At 43.8% G+C, this 20,850-nt stretch overlaps 1 protein-coding gene across 1 annotated transcript in view; it reads left to right on the top strand.

The window, feature by feature from the left end:
* The window catches only part of LOC124595048 (dehydrogenase/reductase SDR family member 11-like), a 46,221-nt gene that overhangs the window by 9,082 nt on the left and 16,289 nt on the right, over nucleotides 1-20,850 (top strand). The window contains exon 3 of the mRNA XM_047133612.1: nucleotides 11,084-11,213. Coding sequence (XP_046989568.1) covers nucleotides 11,084-11,213 — 130 coding nt within the window. The remainder of the gene's footprint in view (nucleotides 1-11,083; nucleotides 11,214-20,850) is intronic.

Genomic DNA, 20,850 nt, shown 5'->3' with positions numbered 1-20,850 from the left:
GTGGCGGAGGGTACCTTGTACCACAGCTAGCATCTTCTCTCCCTGTTCCACTCCCAAACAGAACGAGGAAAAAATGACTGCCTATATGCCTCTGTACGATCCCTAATGTCTCTTATCTTATCTTTGTGGTCTTTCCGCGAAATGTAAGTTGTCGGCAGTAAAATTGTACTGCAGTCAGCCTCAAATGCTGGTTCTCTAAATTTCCTCAGTAGCGATTCACGAAAAGAACGCCTCCTTTCCTCTAGAGACTCCCACCCGCGTTCCTGAAGCATTTCCGTGACACTCGCATGATGATCAAACCTACCAGTAACAAATCTAGCAGCCCGCCTCTGAATTGCTTCTATGTCCTCCCTCAATCCAACCTGATAGGGATCCCAAACGCTCGAGCAGTACTCAAGAATAGGTCGTATTAGCGTTTTATAAGCGGTCTCCTTTACAGATGAACCACATCTTCCCAAAATTCTACCAATGAACCGAATACGAGTATCCGCCTTCCCCACAACTGCCATTACATACTTGTCCCACTTCATATCGCTCTGCAATGTTACGCCCAAATATTTAATCGACGTGACTGTGTCAAGCGCTACACTACTAACGGAGTATTGAAACATTACGGGATTCTTTTTCCTATTCATCTGCATTAATTTACATTTATCTATATTTAGAGTTAGCTGCCATTTTTTACACCAATCACAAATCCTGTCCAAGTCATCTTGTATCGTCCTACAGTCACTCAACGACGACACCTTCCAGTGCACCGCAGCATCATCAGCAAACAGCCGCACATTGCTATCCACCCTATCCAACAGATACAGCTTGATGCACCACACAGAAAAAAATTGGCCTGACAAGTACATTGACAGAAAAAAAAATTACAACACCAAGTAAGACGTTGTGCCACCTAAACGAAAGTTGGTAGGCGTGTTCCTACAGTTGAGAGATGATGTCTATTCAAATTTCGTGCCAGTCGCATAATAGTGGCGCTAATAGCGCCACTATGCAGATGCAAATCAGGTTTGTTTTAAATGCATGCTGTAACGGTCGTTAGCGTTAGGTACCTTTGATATTGGATTTGATGGGTTGCTGTTAGTAAAGAATGCCTTTGAACCAACAAAGACACCATTGTCTATACCTCGCATAGTTTGAACGAGGTCGTGTAATAGGGCCACGAGAAGCTGGGTGTTCCTCCTGCGATACTCCAGAAAGGCTTGGCAGAAAGGTAGCCACCATAGACGATTGCTGGAGCGGTGTTCGTAAGAATGTAAGATCACAAGACAAGCTCCGGACGACCACGTGGCATTACCGAGGCAAACTCATCGTTTTCGGCGTTTGGCTTTGGCGCACCGCACTGCATCTGAAGCGGCAATTTGAGCAGCAGTCGACACAACAGTGACACAACGATCTGTTACAAATCTGTTACGTCAAGGACATCTCCGAACCAGCTGCCCCGTAGCGTGCATTCCAATGATGCCAAACCACCGCCTTTCGCCACTTCAGTGGTGTCAAGCGAGAACTCATTGGAGGGCAGCGTGGAGATCTGTTGTGTTTTCTAATGAAAGCCGGATCTGCCCTGGTGCCAGTGATGGCCGTGTGTTGGTCAGGAGGAGGCTGGTAGAAGACCTGCACCCAACATGTCAGCGTGATAGACCCGCTTGACCTACTCCTAGAGGTGTGGTCTGAGGTGCGATTTCTTATGACAGCAAGAGTACTCCCCGTGATTATTCCACGCACCCTGACTGCATATTTGTACGTCAGTCTGGTGCTTCGACCTGTTGTGCTGTCATTCATGAACAGCAGTACAGGAGGTGCTTTCCAGCAGGATAACGCTCGCCCACGTACTGTTGTTGTAACCCAACAAACTCTACAGAGTGTCAACATGTTTCCTGGCCTGCCCGAACGCCAGATCTGTCTTCAATCGAGCGCTTATGGGAGATCATCGGACGACAACTGCAGCGTCAACCACAAACAGGATTAGCTGTCCCCGTACTGCCGGACCAAGCGCAACGCGCATGGAACTTCATCCTCCACACTTACATCCGGCACCTAAGCAACACAATGCATACGACACAATGCATACACGTTTGTTCGCTTACGTTCAACATTCTGGGGGTTACACTGGTTATTAATGTACCAGAATTTAATTATTTTTTTTCTTTTCCCGTTATCAGTCTTCTGACTGTTTTGATGCGGCCTGCCACGAATTCTTCTCTTGTGCCAAACTCTTCATCTCAGAATAGCACTTGCAACAGACGTAGTTAGTTATTTGCTGCATAAAATCCTAATATCTGGCTTCCTTTACAGTTTTTACCCTCTACAGCCTCCCTCTAGTACTATGGAAGTTATCCCATGTTGTCTTATCAAGTGTCCTTCCATCCTGTCTCTTCTTCTCGCCAGTGTTTTTCACATATTCCTTTTCTCGCCGATTCTATGGAAAACATTCTCATTCCTTACCTCGTCAGTCCACCTAATTCTCAACATTCCTCTGTAGCACCACATCTCAAATGCTTCGATTCTCTTCTGTCCTTATTTACCAACAGTCCATGTCTAGGACAAAAACAAAATAGTGTTTTGCTAAAGGCGGAACCCACTAAAAAACATATGTTATTGTTAAGGCAAACACAGGCAAAAGAGCTGCAACATCAAGATGATGAGTCCATGTTTCACTAGTGTACATTGCTGAGCTCCAAACGTAGTAATTTTTCAGTAATTTCTTCCTCAAATTAAGATCTGTGTTTAATATTAGGAGACTTCTCGTGGCCAGGAACGCCCTTTTTGCCAGTGGTAGTCTGCTTTCATGCCCTCCTTGCTCCATCCGTCATGGGTTGTTTCGCTGGCTAGATAGCAGAAGTCCCTAACTTCATTTACTTAGTGATCACCAATCCTGTCTCGCTTTCCTCATTTCTAATACTTCTCATTAGTTTGGTCTTTCTTCGATTTCCTGTAAATCTATACTCTGTACTCATTTGCTAGTTTATTCGGTTCAGCAGATCCTGTAATTATTCTTCACTTTCACATAGAACAGCAACGTCATCAACGAATCTTATTATTGATATCCATTCACCTTGAATTTTAATTCCACTCTTGAACTTTTCCTTTATGCCAGTCATTGCTTCTTCGATGAACAGTAGGGGCGAAGGACTACATCCATCTCTTACACACTTTTTAATCCGTAAACTTCGTTCTTGGTCTTCCACTCCAACAGTTTCCTCTTGGCTGTTGTGTATATAGGATATTACCCGTCTTTTCGAGTAGTTTATCCCTATTCTTTTTTTTAGAATTTCGGACGTCTTGCTCCCTTTGACATTGTCGAACGATCTTTGCAGGTCGACAGATCCAATAAACGTGCCTTGATTTTTATTTACTCTTGCTTCGATTATCAACTGCAACCTCAGAACTGCCTCTGGTGCCTTTATCATTCCTAAAGCCAAACTGCTCGTTGTCTAACACACCGTCAATTTCCTTTTCGATTTTTCTGTATGTTATTCTTGTCAGCAGCTTGGAAGCATTAGCTGTTAAGCTGATTGTGCGATAATTCTCGCACTTGCCAGCTCTCGTAATCTTCGGAATTGTGTGGATGATGTTTTTCGAAAGTCAGATGATATATCGCAGAACTCATCCATTCTATAAGCCAATGTGAATAGTCGTTTTGTTCCCACTTCCCTAAAAATGGTTCAAATGGCTCTGAGCACTATGGGACTTAACATCTATGGTCATCAGTCCCCTAGAACTTAGAACTACTTAAACCTAACTAACCTAAGGACATCACACAACACCCAGCCATCACGAGGCAGAGAAAATCCCCGACCCCGCCGGGAATCGAACCCGGGAACCCGGGCGTGGGAAGCGAGAACGCTACCGCACGACCACGAGATGCGGGCCCCACTTCCCTCAGCGATTTCAAAAATTCTGATGGACTCTTTATCTATCCATTCTGCCTTATTTGATCTTAAGTATTCCTAAGTTCTTTTAAATTGTCATTCTAATTCTGGGTCCCCTATCTCTTCTATATCGATTCCTGTTTCTTATATCACGTCATCAGAGAAGTCTTCCCCCTCGTGTAGTCTTTAGATATACTCTTTCCACCTATTTGCTCTGCACTTCACGACGGAATTCCCATTGCATTATTAATGTTGCCATCCTTGCTTTTAACTTTACCGAAGGTTCTTTTGACTTTTCTGTGTGCGGAGTCAGAGTACTTTCGACAGTCATTTCTTTTTCGACTTCTTCACATTTTTCAAGCACCCATTTCGCCTTAACTTCCCTGCACTTCCGATGTATGTCGTTCCTGAGTGACTAGTATTTCAATATTTCTGACCGTCTCTGAACGTTTTGTAATTCCTTCTTTCGTCAATTAACTGAAGTGTTTCTTCTGTTACGCATGGTTTCTTCACAGTTACCTTGTTTGTACCTATGTTTTTCCTTCCAGCTTTGTAAGTGCCTCTTCAACTGCACTGCCTACTGAGTTATTCCTTATCGCAGCAGCTATAGCGTTAGAGAGCTTCAGGTGTATCTTTTCATTCCTTAGTACTTCCGTGTACCACATCTTTGCGTATTGATTCTTCCAGACTAATCTCTTAAACTTCAGCCTATTCTTCCTCACTGCCAAATTGTGAGCTAAGTCTGTATCTGCTCCTGGGCAGACCTTACAATCCGGTATCCTATGGATATCTTATCAGTTGGAAGAATGGCTCTGAGCACTATGGGACTTAACAGTCCCCTAGAACTTAGAACTACTTAAACCTAACTAACCTAAGGACATCACACACATCCATGCCCGAGGCAGGATTCGAACCTGCGACCGTAGCGGTCGCGCGGTTCCGGACTGAGCGCCTAGAACCGCTAGACCACCGCGGCCGGCCAGGTGGAAGAATCGTAGGGAAACTGGAAGATGGACGAAGTCTGACGAGTGTTACCCAGAAATTGGCATTACCCACGGTATTGTTTGACGTGCATGGCGAGCGTTCCGGAAAACAAGCATTGCTGCCTGAAGGAGAGGAAGTGGTCCACGGTCAACTACAGCAGCAGATGGCCGCTGAATTGTGTAACAGGCAAGAAGGGACCCACGTCGAACGGGGCGTGCAGCTGCGATCACAGTTAAGAGGACAACAAGTTGCGATAGTACGTAACAGTTACTGCGGGTGTAGTTGCTCTTCTAAACATCATCCGATAGGGGGAAACCAATTGCCTCTTTACCTGCGGTTACTCGTACTTTAGGTACTTTGGCTATGCACCGTCCTGTTTAAAAATAACAGGTCAATGTAGTCATAGGTTCGAGCAGCGCATGTCTGCTTTCTTGTGACGCAGATAATTCGCTGCATTTTGTAACGTGTAGCTGTGATCCATCAGTCAAATAGTCTAAGCATTGGGTAAATTGCGAGTTAATAAAATACACGCAAGTACAAAATAAAAGTTAAATGAATAATTTTGTAATAAGGTTTCCATTCCAACGTCTGTAATTGGCGTCAACAAAAGAGAATTATGTCGAATAATGTTTATTCGAGGAACTACATCTTAAATAAGTGTTCCTACGATATGCAGTTAAAATAAGAACAGAAAATATCCTTATCAAATGCAGTAAAGTTATGTTAAGCATTACGAGAATAGTGATAAAATCACAAATTTAAGTAGTCATCGAAAATACGTGAAAACTAAGTCCATTTCATAATCATAGTACACGAAATATTCCCTAACTAAAAACAGTTCATAGTTCAACATGATGATTTACAAATTAACACACTCGAGATGACGAGTAGAAACGTATACTCTGTCTGTCCTCAGTTCTGTAATACAAGCGGAAAAAGTTAGCAGGAATAAGATCTCTCAAAATACAACATAAAGTCTCTTCAAGCGAGTACTGTAGCCGCCGTTCACCGCCCAGAATCTGTCACCTACTAGGTCAGATATCACCCATTATCATAAGCAGGTCTGCCTCCTTCCAGAACGAACATCCAAGTGCCCAGAATCGCTCCCTTGAGCTCTTCATTCGAAAAGTCTCGGTTTCTATTTGACTCCATTAGTGTTCTGCTGCTGTCCATTTTAGCATTGAAGGCTATCCCTACCAAAATACATCATTCTTAAGTTCTACATGCATGATTTGACTCAGCCTGACTACTTCCCAGACTAAAATAATATATTATTTATTATATTTAAACAAAAAAAGCTTTTAAATATTTCGTCACATTCACCTAAATGGCAATAATTACACATAAAGGTTTGCTGGTAGATAACTTAGTTAGTATTTTTGTACAAGTATGCTCACATTAAATGCCAATGAATTATCATTAAATATTTATAAAACAGTTTACACCTTCTTGACAGGAGTTTATCTTGTTCCTCTTTTATGATAATGTCTATTTTTCCATTGGCTGATGGCCATCTCCACCAAAAATACTGAACATCATTCTTAAGCTGTACAGGTGTGATTTGATTCAACTTGAACATTTACTGGACTAAACAAATATATTAGATCAATATTTAAGTAAAGGAATTTAATACATATACAGTCACACTCAGATCATTCACAGTATTTCGAAATAAAGATTTGTTCATAAATAAATATCATTCTTGCGCAAGCGTACTCTCTTTAGATGACAAAGAACTGTCATTAATTTTTTTAACCAATTATTTATGAATTCTTGACAGTAGCGTCTTCTGGTTATCTTTTCAGTTGTGGTATCCACTAACACATGCGATTCACCACTCTTAAATTAGCACAGGTTTTGATAGCAATTGCAAGCAACATTTAAATAAAGTTACCAGCAAAATGGTAAACTGTTCATTAAATAACTACACAAGTACGTTAAGATATGAGATATTCATGATAAATTTATATGCTGTATAAATGTGGAGAATACTACGTTCGACAAACATTTGTGTAATAAAAAAGATATAAAAGAAGTCATAAGTAATAAATACAAAAGATACAGATGAGTGGCTTTCTGGGGTGACAGCTATTGTGCAATACTATAGTCTGAGATATTTGCTGAAATCGCATTAAGCCGTTAACAGTTGTTAATTCAGAGGTTCATTGTGAAAATGTTTGGTCACTGTGAAATATTAACTTCTGTAGTTTTAAAGAGATTGAAAAATAATGTGTAACTGGATGTGCCTCACTTTTCTGAGATCCCAAATGTATTCAGATTTGCTTTAATACTTGGCAGTACATAATTAAAGATTCTCAGAGAACTGTAAGATGCCTTCTTTCAGCTTGTCTGACACTCCGCCGTTTTTGATGCACCTGCTGCAGAAAGGCTTTCCGAGCAACAGCAGTCAAAATTCCCAGCTTTTTGATTTCTCCATTTCTGCCGACGCTGCTCGTCTTTGTACCTGGATTCTGCCATGCCGGTCACCTAGTTGGAACTGCCTTGGCACTCTTGATACCTCGGCTGCTAGCGTTCAGCTGTACAAGAAATTCATCTTACCTCGTACCAGTACTGGGTGGCCAATTAGCTAGCCTACATATGCGTAACTTTAAAAGGCACACAATCTCGAACTCTCCTGAGGTACTGCACGGTGGTGGTCTCTTTCTCTGACGATCGTGACATTGTGTTCCGTTAACACTCGCACATCGGCGGCGCCGTTTGCGAATTTTCCAAGCGCGTAGGGAATTGACCAACAAGGATTGGGGTAACCTGCTCTTATTGGATGAGAACATATTCTGAGTAGTAATTCGGGACTTACCCTCTTAATGTGGGATTGCGTAATACAATCAGGACCACTGTCGAACATGATCATTCTGGTGCTCCAGGTGTTACGGGGTGAGGAGGAATAATGTCACAGAGGCGCACTGCCATTCAAATCTTTGAGCACACTACACTCGCCAGTCAACATTATTGTGACTGCTACTTCCCCATATGCGTCGCTTTAGGGATGCACTCAGTCCTAATACATTTTTAGGGTTCCATACCTCATTTGGAAAAACGGAATCCTAATAGGATCACTTTGCTGCCCGTCTGTCAGTCTGCCTTCCTGCCGGTCTGCCTGTCTGTCTGCCAGACTGTTCAAAATCTTTTTCTCAGCAATGGACAGATGCGTCATGCTGAAATTTATGTCACACATATTGGAAGCCCGCACGGCTAGCCGTGCGGTCTAACGCGCTGCTTCCCGAGCGGTAAGGCGTGCCGGGTCCCCGGCATGAATCCGCCCAGCTTATTACTGTCGAGGTCCGGTGTGCCGGCCTGCCTCTGGATGGTTTTTCAGGCGGTTTTCCATCTACCTTGGCGAATGCGGGCTGGTTCCCCTTATTCCACCTCAGTGGCACTGTGTTGGCGATTGCTGCGCGAACACCGTTTCCACGTATGCGTACACCATAATTACTGTACCACGCAAACATTTGGGGTTACACTCGACTCTCGTCTGGTATGAGTCATTCCTGGAAGAGGATGGGGGGGGGGGAGGTGGAGTACACTGGGGGCCGAACCGCACAATAACCCTGGATTCGGTGTGGGGCGGAGGTGGGGTGGATGGACTGCTGTGGCCTGTTGTGGGGTTGTGAACCACTGAGGGGTATGGCGGGACGAAGCCTCCCCGTCGTTTCTAGGTCCCCAGTATAATATATACATACATACATATATTATAGCATGTGTCCTTTTTTGATGCATAAAAGTGAAGCATCTAAATCAATGCAATTAAAACAAGCAACCATTTATATCGCCATTTTGACATTCGCAGAGCATTCGTCTAAACATACAGGCCACTTCTCGTTGACCTAGAACCATGGCAATAAGCAAGGTTTCACACCGCAACCAAAGGAAAAATTCAAAATATTGTTGATTTGTAATTACATCACACGAAAAAAAAAATTTCGTTTGCTATCCGACTGTCTGGATGTCTATCCATCGGTTAAGACCCCTTTTTCTCAGGAACTGGGAGATACATCAAACTGACTTTTATGTCAGATACTGAGGTCTATGGTCCTTTGGTGGTTTAAAAATATTACGCTCCTAAGTCAATTCAGTCGAAGGATTCGGCCGTTTATGTCACATAATTTGATATCCGCAAATTCACTCATTAAAACCTGTTGGGTACCTCCCCTTGATGTACAAGTATGAAATCTGGCAAGAAGAAATGTTTCACAGTACAATTAAAGTAAAAAATCAGGAAACTATTATAATTATATTTATAATTGTATCACACGAAAAATATTTCTTCCATGATTTATTATTGGATTTTACACATGAAATTAAGTTATTCTGGAAATCTTCGAATCCGTTGGACCGATATCTTGCCAGTATCGATAACAGCCAAAAATAGTCGAAATCCTAGATTCCCGAAATGGATGAGCTGTCTACATACGTCATCGAGTTTGTGTGGAATCCTCCGTGCGTGAGTCCTATTCTCGTGTGCCAAATTTTTATGGATTACAATGAGGGACCAAATCTTAGAGAGCGGGTGGAAGAGCTCTTGAAACGAGATGATATTCAGCAAATGGACTGGTCTGTCCGTTCGCCCGACTCAAATCCCTTTGGGAACGTGTGGGATGCTGCGGGAAGACGTACTGCAATTGCAGCACGACCACAGGCGCCAGCGAACATCCAACGACTGTCAACTGCCCTGATGTCGGAATGGAGCACTCTACCACAAGAGCTCCTTACCAGACCTGTGGCCAGCATTTGAGCATGTTACAGAGCATACATTTCTGTCTGCGGTGATCACACATGCTATTAAAAATCATGTCCTGCCCTTTTGTAATGTCAAGCGGACCATCATGAATCGTCCTGACTTCAGTGTAACTGATGTTTTTGAATAATAGCGTCATACCTGTTCGTCTCATTGCTTATTTGTTTCACTTACCTTCTGTGCTATATTGTAGCAGTTCCTTATATGTATGGTTCAAGTTTGAATCAAGCTGTGTTACTTGGCAGTGACATCATGCGAAAGGTACTTTCCTCCTTAAGTTTGCCACACAAGTGTACACTGAAGATCCAGAACTTTATGACCACCTGCATAATAGCTTTTTTTGTCAGTCTTTGGAACAAAATACACCACTGATTCTGCGTATCAGGGATCCGACAGTCTGTCGGCAAATTTCTGGAAATATTAGGCATTAGATGTCTACGCATAGGTAGCCCTAGCGTAATTCGCGTACGCGATAATGGCGCTCGATAGCGTCCCCTATGGATTGTACAGGATTTAAGTCAGGCGAACTTTGTCGCCGAGACATCAGTGAAAATTCACGATAAGGCTCCTCAAACCACTGTAGCACGGTGGTGGCTCCGAGACACGGAAATGACATCCACGTCGGGGAAGACATCGAGCATGAAAGGTTGCAGGTGATTCGCAGCTGTCAGCGTACCTTCGATTAATACCGTCGATCCCATGTAAGCGCAGGAGAATGTCTTCCTCAGCATAATAGTGGTTTCACAAGCCTGCGTCCGCCAAGCGCTGCACGTTTCGAGCTGCTGTTCAGCTCGATGACGTCGTTCGTGGAGACGACTATCGACCTAGTGTATCGAAAATGTGATTCACTTCATGAGTTAACAGGTTTCGACGGTCGAATCCCGATGGTCCTGTGCTCAATGCAATCGTAATTGACGATATCGTTGGGTCAACGTGTGAATACGTAGGGGTGGTCTGCTGTGGAGCTCGATGTGCAACAATGTACGTTGAATGGCGTGCTCCTAAACACTTGTGAGTGGATCAGCATTGTGCTCTTTCGGCAGAGACGGCACAGATCACCATCTGTCTTGCCTTACAGGCTAGACGAGCCTCCGAACCGCAAGTTCTGTGAAGAGTCGTGGACCTGTAAACATTTAGTACCTAGTGGTAGTTTCACTGTCCTTCTACCTCTTTCCGCAGTTTCTCACGACAGTAGCACGTGAACATACGACCAGCTTCGCCGTTTTCGAGATATTTGTTCACAGGCTCTGTGTAATAATAATCTGTCCATTGTCAAAGTCGTTTATCTGAATGAATATCCCCATTTGTAGCCCATAGCTTCTCTGGGGTGATCACCCGTCCGTGTGTGCCCCTCTTACATACCTTTGTTACCGCGTCACGAGCCCGCAACACCACCAGCGTCGCGGTGGTTAGTGGTCATAATTTTTTGGCTGATCAGTTTAAGCTCTTGTTTCTATTTGAACAGCTGGCAAGACGGAAGACTGGAAGCGCATCCTGGACGTTAACGTGCTGGGTCTGAGCATCTGCACCAGGGAGGCCGTGCAGGACATGCTGAGCCGGGGCGTCGACGACGGCTTCGTCATCCACATCAGCAGGTATGGAGGAATAGTTCCCTTATCTACTTGTCAGCCCACTGGTTGTTGTCCTGTGGCCTGCTCATCTACTTTAGAAGACCACTCATATTTAACAGTCCATCTGAAATTATAATCTCATTTGTATTCCCAGTAATGTCATCCTCTTACTCTGTGTCTTACCGACGTGGAGAACACGGCAAGTGCCATAACCCGATTTCCCAGGAACTTCGCACAGTGGAAGAGGGTTCAAAACAGTGAATATGTCTCTCGGGTTATCTCTATATATCTGATAGTTTCTGATTAAACGACGGTCAAAGTTTTTAGTGTAATGTAGAAGCATTTTTGTGGGGCAACACTCCAACCACAGCGACGGCATTTTGACCAACGTCGCGGCTTCACACTTTTGCGCCTCGTGTTCGAAACCCGATTATTAATTTTAAATTTGGTTTTCATTTATTTATCCATGTCCGTTGTAGATTACTGCACGAATGTTTTCCATGGAATACTGAAATAACGTTGTCCTTATTCGTCTACTAATTGTATGCCTGGAGAATGAACTTAAAATGGAAAAGAATAAATCAATGTAAAAAGTTTTTGAAACTGTTTTCGTTGAAATTCCTCTAGTGTACTTCATAATCGATGGCAAGCGCCAGCTTTCGCAGAAGTGGATCGTTATGCATGGTTTGCCACGAAATTATTGCCAATGCATGAAATTTTCAGCAGTGTTAAGGACGTTTCTTTCCCGAGTGAGATTCGTATGAAGAAATGTTACTGTGACAGCCATGCCTTTGCGATATCCTAGTGATGTTCGAAATTTCTGTGTTTCGAATGTTTCTGTGTTCATTGTCATCTGAGGAATGCACCAAGCTTTCTGAGGAATAAACATAACAATAAAAGATAAGAATTGATATAAGAATGAAATATAAGACTATGAGAATAAAAAAGATTGTAACCCTGAAAAAACCATACACAGAAATTTTATGAAATAAAAGGAGGACAATTATTGTGAAACCCAGTTGTAATTTTACAATTAATATAACGCCCTTCTGATATGGAACATCGTGTAGCGACCTTCTACAGGTATGGGTAGATAAGTGAAGAAACTAAAATAAAGTAAAATAAAATAAATAAAAACAATGATCGAGTTTCAATCACGGGACGCAAAAGTGAGAAGCCATGATGCCACCAGTCGCGCGCTAAAAGCCATTCACATTACATCGACAACTTTGACGATCGTTTATCCCGAAACGGTAGAGTATCTGCAGATAACCCGAGACACGTGTTTGCTTATTTTGTTCCTGTTTCACCGAGCAACGTTTCTAGGAAATTAGGCTGTGGCACTTATCGTGTTCTTCTCGGGAGTGCAACATTCTTCTGCATGCTTTTAATATTGACCTCACCCTCAGACTTTCATGAAACAGACTATGCCGATACACAATGCACCACTCTCTTCCTTCTTTCCTATTCCACGTCGCCGTCATAAGAGTAAAATACACTCCTGGAAATTGAAATAAGAACACCGTGAATTCATTGTCCCAGGAAGGGGAAACTTTATTGACACATTCCTGGGGTCAGATACATCACATGATCACACTGACAGAACCACAGGCACATAGACACAGGCAACAGGGCATGCACAATGTCGGCACTAGTACAGTGTATATCCACCTTTCGCAGCAATGCAGGCTGCTATTCTCCCATGGAGACGATCGTAGAGATGCTGGATGTAGTCCTGTGGAACGCCTTGCCATGCCATTTCCAACTGGCGCCTCAGTTGGACCAGCGTTCGTGCTGGACGTGCAGACCGCGTGAGACGACGCTTCATCCAGTCCCAAACATGCTCAATGGGGGACAGGTCCAGAGATCTTGCTGGCCAGGGTAGTTGACTTACACCTTCTAGAGCACGTTGGGTGGCACGGGATACATGCGGACGTGTATTGTCCTGTTGGAACAGCAAGTTCCCTTGCCGGTCTAGGAATGGTAGAACGATGGGTTCGATGACGGTTTGGATGTACCGTGCACTATTCAGTGTCCCCTCGACGATCACCAGTGGTGTACGGCCAGTGTAGGAGATCGCTCCCCACACCATGATGCCGGGTGTTGGCCCTGTGTGCCTCGGTCGTATGCAGTCCTGATTGTGGCGCTCACCTGCACGGCGCCAAACACGCATACGACCGTCATTGGCACCAAGGCAGAAGCGACTCTCATCGCTGAAGACGACACGTCTCCATTCGTCCCTCCATTCACGCCTGTCGCGACACCACTGGAGGCGGGCTGCACGATGTTGGGGCGTGAGCGGAAGACGGCCTAACGGTGTGCGGGACCGTAGCCCAGCTTCATGGAGACGGTTGCGAATGGTCCTCGCCGATACCCCAGGAGCAACAGTGTCCCTAATTTGCTGGGAAGTGGCGGTGCGGTCCCCTACGGCACTGCGTAGGATCCTACGGTCTTGGCGTGCATCCGTGCGTCGCTGCGGTCCGGTCCCAGGTCGACGGGCACGTGCATCTTCCGCCGACCACTGGCGACAACATCGGTGTACTGTGGAGACCTCACGCCCCACGTGTTGAGCAATTCGGCGGTACGTCCACCCGGCCTCCCGCATGCCCACTATACGCCCTCGCTCAAAGTCCGTCAACTGCACATACGGTTCACGTCCACGCTGTCACGGCATGCTACCAGTGTTAAAGACTGCGATGGAGCTCCGTATGCCACGACAAACTGGCTGACACTGACGGCGGCGGTGCACAAATGCTGCGCAGCTAGCGCCATTCGACGGCCAACACCGCGGTTCCTGGTGTGTCCGCTGTGCCGTGCGTGTGATCATTGCTTGTACAGCCCTCTCGCAGTGTCCGGAGCAAGTATGGTGGGTCTGACACACCGGTGTCAATGTGTTCTTTTTTCCATTTCCAGGAGTGTATAACATTAAAAGCCGGCCGGAGTGCCCGCGCGGTTCTAGGCGATACACCAACCGAGCGACCGCTACGGTCGCAGGTTCGAATCCTGCCTCGGGCAATGGATGTGTGTGATGTCCTTAGATTAGTTAGGTTTAATTAGTTCTAAGTTCTAGGCGACTGATGACCTCAGAAGTTAAGTCGCATAGTGCTCAGAACCATTTGAACCTTTTGAACCATAACATTAAATGTACTATTCACCTATTAAAGTCTCGTAAAGAGTACGAGTTATCGTAGCATAATCTCAGAAACGATGTACGAAGGATGAATAGTTAGTTTAAACTTGGAGTTCACTATAACAGAAATGTAGGTAGACAAAAAAGGAATATCAAAAAAAGGTTTCGGCCAACTGTCAACAGCATCGATATCCTTGGAGAAATGCGTGGTACACGGTGTTTTGTATTAAAAATATACTTATTCACAACCTGTTTCGATCTCTGGTCATCTTCACAGTGGAAAAATATTGTGACAACTGCACGTCATATATTCTATTTAACCAGAAAAGAGGCCACATCTGACTTTCAAACATCAGAAAAAGGTCCTTCACGTCGGTATCTTTTTCTGAAGTTTTGGCATCTTTTGTGGTTAAATAGCACGTATGACGTGTGAATTTGTCACAATATTTCTCCACTGTGAAGATGATCAATGATCGAAACCGATTGTGAATAAATAAATTTGTAAGACAGTACAGTATGTACAATACATCTCTTCAAGGGAAAAAAGGCACAATGAGAACATGGATACTACTGCCACTTCAGATATTTACAGGATCAACAATCATGGTTCCATTCTTAGAACTTACTGAAACGACATTATTTGTGTGTGAATGAGTAGCTTACGATGACTCTTGTGTATTCGTGGACCTGGGAATAACAGATAGGCAGCCTATCGATTCCGTTCAACAAGTTTACTAATTCTTCCTCACCTCCAGAGAGAAAAATAATTTAAAATGGAAACGTCCCCGTTGACAATTGTCTTCCTATTACTTCTGTATCTGCTGTGAAGACTGGTTTCACTTACTGCATTGCGCCTTCGGTCTAAAAGTTAGCAAGAGTTACGATAAGGTGCTACATTGCTTCATATCCTCCTTTATGTTCCCCTCTTCATTTTTCATTTCAATTATGGCCATTTCCTTTAGTAGACTCATCCGTCTCTGCATTCTTGTCCATTTTTATACAGAACTCCGATCAATGTAACTGTTTGCTTCATAAGAAATCGATATGACTTTGTTTCATTTGACCAGATTTTAATTTTGGTATTTAGCACATGATCCTTCACATATAGCTGCCTATTAATCTGCTAATACGTCTTACTTGAAGCGTTTGAGAGTGTTGTTTGCTGATTTTAGACGCATCCTTTTGAGCTTACTACACTCCTGGAAATGGAAAAAAGAACACATTGACACCGGTGTGTCAGACCCACCATACTTGCTCCGGACACTGCGAGAGGGCTGTACAAGCAATGATCACACGCACGGCACAGCGGACACACCAGGAACCGCGGTGTTGGCCGTCGAATGGCGCTAGCTGCGCAGCATTTGTGCACCGCCGCCGTCAGTGTCAGCCAGTTTGCCGTGGCATACGGAGCTCCATCGCAGTCTTTAACACTGGTAGCATGCCGTGACAGCGTGGACGTGAACCGTATGTGCAGTTGACGGACTTTGAGCGAGGGCGTATAGTGGGCATGCGGGAGGCCGGGTGGACGTACCGCCGAATTGCTCAACACGTGGGGCGTGAGGTCTCCACAGTACATCGATGTTGTCGCCAGTGGTCGGCGGAAGGTGCACGTGCCCGTCGACCTGGAACCGGACCGCAGCGACGCACGGATGCACGCCAAGACCGTAGGATCCTACGCAGTGCCGTAGGGGACCGCACCGCCACTTCCCAGCAAATTAGGGACACTGTTGCTCCTGGGGTATCGGCGAGGACCATTCGCAACCGTCTCCATGAAGCTGGGCTACGGTCCCGCACACCGTTAGGCCGTCTTCCGCTCACGCCCCAACATCGTGCAGCCCGCCTCCAGTGGTGTCGCGACAGGCGTGAATGGAGGGACGAATGGAGACGTGTCGTCTTCAGCGATGAGAGTCGCTTCTGCCTTGGTGCCAATGATGGTCGTATGCGTGTTTGGCGCCGTGCAGGTGAGCGCCACAATCAGGACTGCATACGACCGAGGCACACAGGGCCAACACCCGGCATCATGGTGTGGGGAGCGATCTCCTACACTGGCCGTACACCACTGGTGATCGTCGAGGGGACACTGAATAGTGCACGGTACATCCAAACCGTCATCGAACCCATTGTTCTACCATTCCTAGACCGGCAAGGGAATTTGCTGTTCCAACAGGACAATGCACGTCCGCATGTATCCCGTGCCACCCAACGTGCTCTAGAAGGTGTAAGTCAACTACCCTGGCCAGCAAGATCTCCGGATCTGTCCCCCATTGAGCATGTTTGGGACTGGATGAAGCGTCGTCTCACGCGGTCTGCACGTCCAGCACGAACGCTGGTCCAACTGAGGCGCCAGGTGGAAATGGCATGGCAAGCCGTTCCACAGGACTACATCCAGCATCTCTACGATCGTCTCCATGGGAGAATAGCAGCCTGCATTGCTGCGAAAGGTGGATATACGCTGTACTAGTGCCGACATTGTGCATGCTCTGTTGCCTGTGTCTATGTGCCTGTGGTTCTGTCAGTGTGATCATGTGATGTATCTGACCCCAGGAATGTGTCAATAAAGTTTCCCCTTCCTGGGACAATGAATTCACGGTGTTCTTATTTCAATTTCCAGGAGTGTATTTTAGTGCTACGACTCTTGGCCTCAATAGCTCCAGGAAAATCTCGGGGTGATCCTTTTGAAAGGGCAAAGCCGATTTCTTCCACATCCTTGAAACAGGCCGAGCTTATGCTCCCTCTGTCGTGACCTCGATGTCGTCGGCATGTGAAACTCTTACCTTCCTTTCTTTTTTCTGGGTCTTCATAGTTACATAAGTATTAAAAGTAGAAATATTTTTTTGAGTCATCGTTGTATGTGCTGGCACTTGTTCACAATTTTATTTTGAAGACCCTTTGCAGCTTTCAACAAATTATACGTGACGTGTTCAATACGTAATGCAACACATTTTTTTCTCGGCCAACTACGGTTGAAAAAATTTGGAATCTGTTTTGAGACGTCGTGTGGAATTTTCCTATAGTTTCATGAAGTTTCCCTAGGAGGCGGAGCTATACACAACGTTTAAAATGGTGCCGCTAACAGAGGCGCGTGCCAAGCAGAGAGCTGTGACTGAGTTTCTTTCGGTGGAGCACCAGAGCATCGCAGATATCGTCCGCAGCGCGTGGTCTAGGGCCTAGCGTTGCTACCTCTGGATACCGGGTTGGATTCCCGGCCGGGTTGGGGATTTTCTCTGCCCGGGGACTCGTCGTTTGTTTTGTCCTCATCATTTCATTATCATCATCATCATTTGTGAGAGTGACTATACTGGATTGCGAAAAGAGAATTGACTGTGTAAAATTTGGGACTTTGTATGGGCACTGATGACCGCGCAGTTGAGTGCCCCACAAACCAAACATCATCATCATCGTAGATATTCATAGACCTTACAGAATGTCTACGGAGACCTATCAGTGAACAAAAGCACGGTGGGTCTTTTGGGCGAGGCGTCTGTCATCATCGCAACACGACAGCGCAATACTATCCTATAACACGCATGCCGGACGGCCGTACAGGGTGAAAGTTCTCTTTAAGTAATAATAATAATATCACAGACGTACTCTGTTTTGAATAATAATAGCTGTGCAGAAGTACTTAAAGTGAACTGCCATAATGAGAAGGCATGCCTTTGATACTGATAAATTGAATAATCTAACTGCAAGAATTTTGAACAACATAAACTGCCTGGATAATGAACTTTGACATAAAACCTACAATAATTAGTTTTGGAAAACTGGTCCCAGATCCCAGAACTAAAACTGGTATACAACACAGAAATATTCAATTGTCTCTGAATGACATAATTTGGCCCTGATTGAATTAAAAAAATCAAAATATTTTGTCTTAAGGAGAGTTAAACGTCAATTTTAAAAAACGATATACTTTCTATGATAGAAACAAATAGTAAGAAAAGAAACTCACGAGGTTATTACAAAATATTTAGCAGACAACACCAAAGATATAACCCCCAACACCAATGCTAAAAGATAAAAAGAATAAGATGGCCCATAGTGATAAAAGAAATTCAGAAATTTTAGCAGAAACATTTAACGAACTACTAAATTGCGAGGTTCCTTCTGAGCATCTTGAAATAAACACAGAAACTTCAATAAAAACCCCACCAGAAAATATAAACCCACCGACAATTCAAAAAGTCTGCAAAGCTTTGAAAGAGCTCAAGAACTACAAAGCAAGTGGAGAAGGTCAAACATTTGCAGAAGTCTGGAAATACGCAGCAGAACCCGTGAAGATATCATTAGATCACTGAATAGTTAAAATCTGGATCGGAGAAGAGCTACCAGAACATTGAACTATAGCTATCATACACCAATTACACAAAAAAGGAAAAAAATAAAATCCGAACAACTGCAGAGGGATTTCCCTATTGGATTGCACATATAAAATATTGTCAAGAATTCTCTACAATCGCTGTAAAGATCAAATTGAAAAGGAGCTAGGAGAATATCAAGGAGGAGCCCTGGAGAAGCCGCCCAGAACAGATCATCACATTAAAATTAACAATGGATGCCTACAAAAGGAGACAGAAGCAACTAGTCATAACCTTTGTAGACTTCAAAAAAGCTTATAATTGCATCCACAGATCTTCTATGCTGGACGCGTTAAGAAATTTTGGACTTCATCCCAAATTAATAAAAATGATAAAATTAACCCTTACAAGCACCAAGTCCAAAGTAAAATTCAAAGGAGAACTATCTGAGGAATTTACGATTAAAACAGGGTTAAGTCAAGGAGATGGTCTATCACCACTGCTCTTCAGCTGTGCTCTTGAATACTTGATGAGAGAATGGTACAAAGAGAATCCTAAAAGCATAACAGTTGAAACCAAGAAAGATGATATAAACCTAAATTGTTTGGGATTCGCAGATGACTTAGCATTACTAGCTAATAATGTACAAGAAGTTAGAAATCAAATAGTGAGCCTGCAAAATGTAGCGCCAAAAGTAGGACTCCAGATATCTTTCGAAAAGACCGATATGCTGGTAACAGACCCTCTAGTAATACACCACGTAACAGTAGAAAACAGAAAAATTAAAATAGTGAAGCAGTTTAAATACCTTGGAGAGATTTTAGCATACAAGTCGGATGAAAAACCTGCTTTGCAAGAGAGAACCAATAAAATGATAAAAGCTCAAAAGCTAACATGGTCTGCATACAATAAGAAATGTCTATCAATTCAAACAAAATTGAAACACTACAAGACGGTGTTTCAGACAGAGGTAATATACGCAAGCGTGACTCTTTTTAAAGTCACTCAGAGAAACAGAGTAGACAAAATACTAACAGCAGACAGAAGAATAGCTAGAACATGGGTAAATAAAAAATACCAGAAGGAAGGACAATGGCGGATAGTGCCGAATGAAGTAGTGTACGGGGAACTGTTGCCCATCAGAGATACTATACGCAAAAAGAGTATTTCTTTCTTTGGCCACATAATGAGGACGCCAGAAACCAGATTAGCAAGAAAAATTATGCAGAAACTGTGGAATCTGAAGCAACAAGTAGGATGGATCAAGGAAATTAAAGAGGATATGGAAGAACTAGACCGAAAATCTCAAGAAACTCAAAGACAGGAAAATAAGATTTAACCCAAAAGTAAACAAACGACACACAATGAAAAGGGTATTTACAGGTGAGGAAAGACAGGAAAAATCAGAACGAATGAAAAGATACTGAGCAATTAAGAAAGAACGAAACGTGCGCTTACTGAAGAAGAGGACCAGGAAACGATTGACTAAAGTGGTCCAATGAGGCCTTAAAAGCAAATAATAATAATTTACTCCTTACCTCTATTCCTCGTAAATCTGGATAACGCGTTGCAGTACTGCTTTGTCTTGCGCAACGCTATGCTAATCCTGCAAATTACTATATCTACACAGAGACACTCGTGAGGTGCAATGAGTCCACCGTTAGATGCAAATCGATGTAATTTTGGAACACACTTGGTTCAATGATCAATTAAAAATTGTAAAAGAAAGGTAGGTGAAAAATGGCGCTGCAATAATAAAAGAGTGACTTCAAGAAAATTACCTTATAATTCCTCTTCACGTAAATAAAAGATTCCATTACACTTCCTCCTTCTCAGATCAATTACATTACATAATCATCTTATTTAAACACGTCGATAAATTGATACTTTACATTTGAAACATAACATTACGACTGCTTCCTCACTTTAACACCTACGCGCACACCAAAGATGTAACCTAACGCTGCGATACGGCTAACAACATCGCTGTTCGCTCACATCTCACTTGTAACAGCTCGAGAGCAAAGGTATGACGTTATTGTACAATCGATTAATACTCAAATGACACCATCAACGGCTGCCGCTCCTGCTGTGTTGTATACTCCCATTCGAGGTGATCGACGGACTGCAATTGAACACATTGCTGCTTAACGGGACGTCTGTTGATAAGGCTGACGCACTCGTCCTCCCTCAATTTAGGAAACTGAGGAAACAACTTCAGCATGTTACTCTC

Source organism: Schistocerca americana, chromosome 2, assembly GCF_021461395.2.
Source record: "Schistocerca americana isolate TAMUIC-IGC-003095 chromosome 2, iqSchAmer2.1, whole genome shotgun sequence".
NCBI classification, from domain to species: Eukaryota; Metazoa; Arthropoda; class Insecta; order Orthoptera; family Acrididae; genus Schistocerca; species Schistocerca americana.
This window is presented reverse-complemented; position numbering and strand designations above follow the sequence as displayed.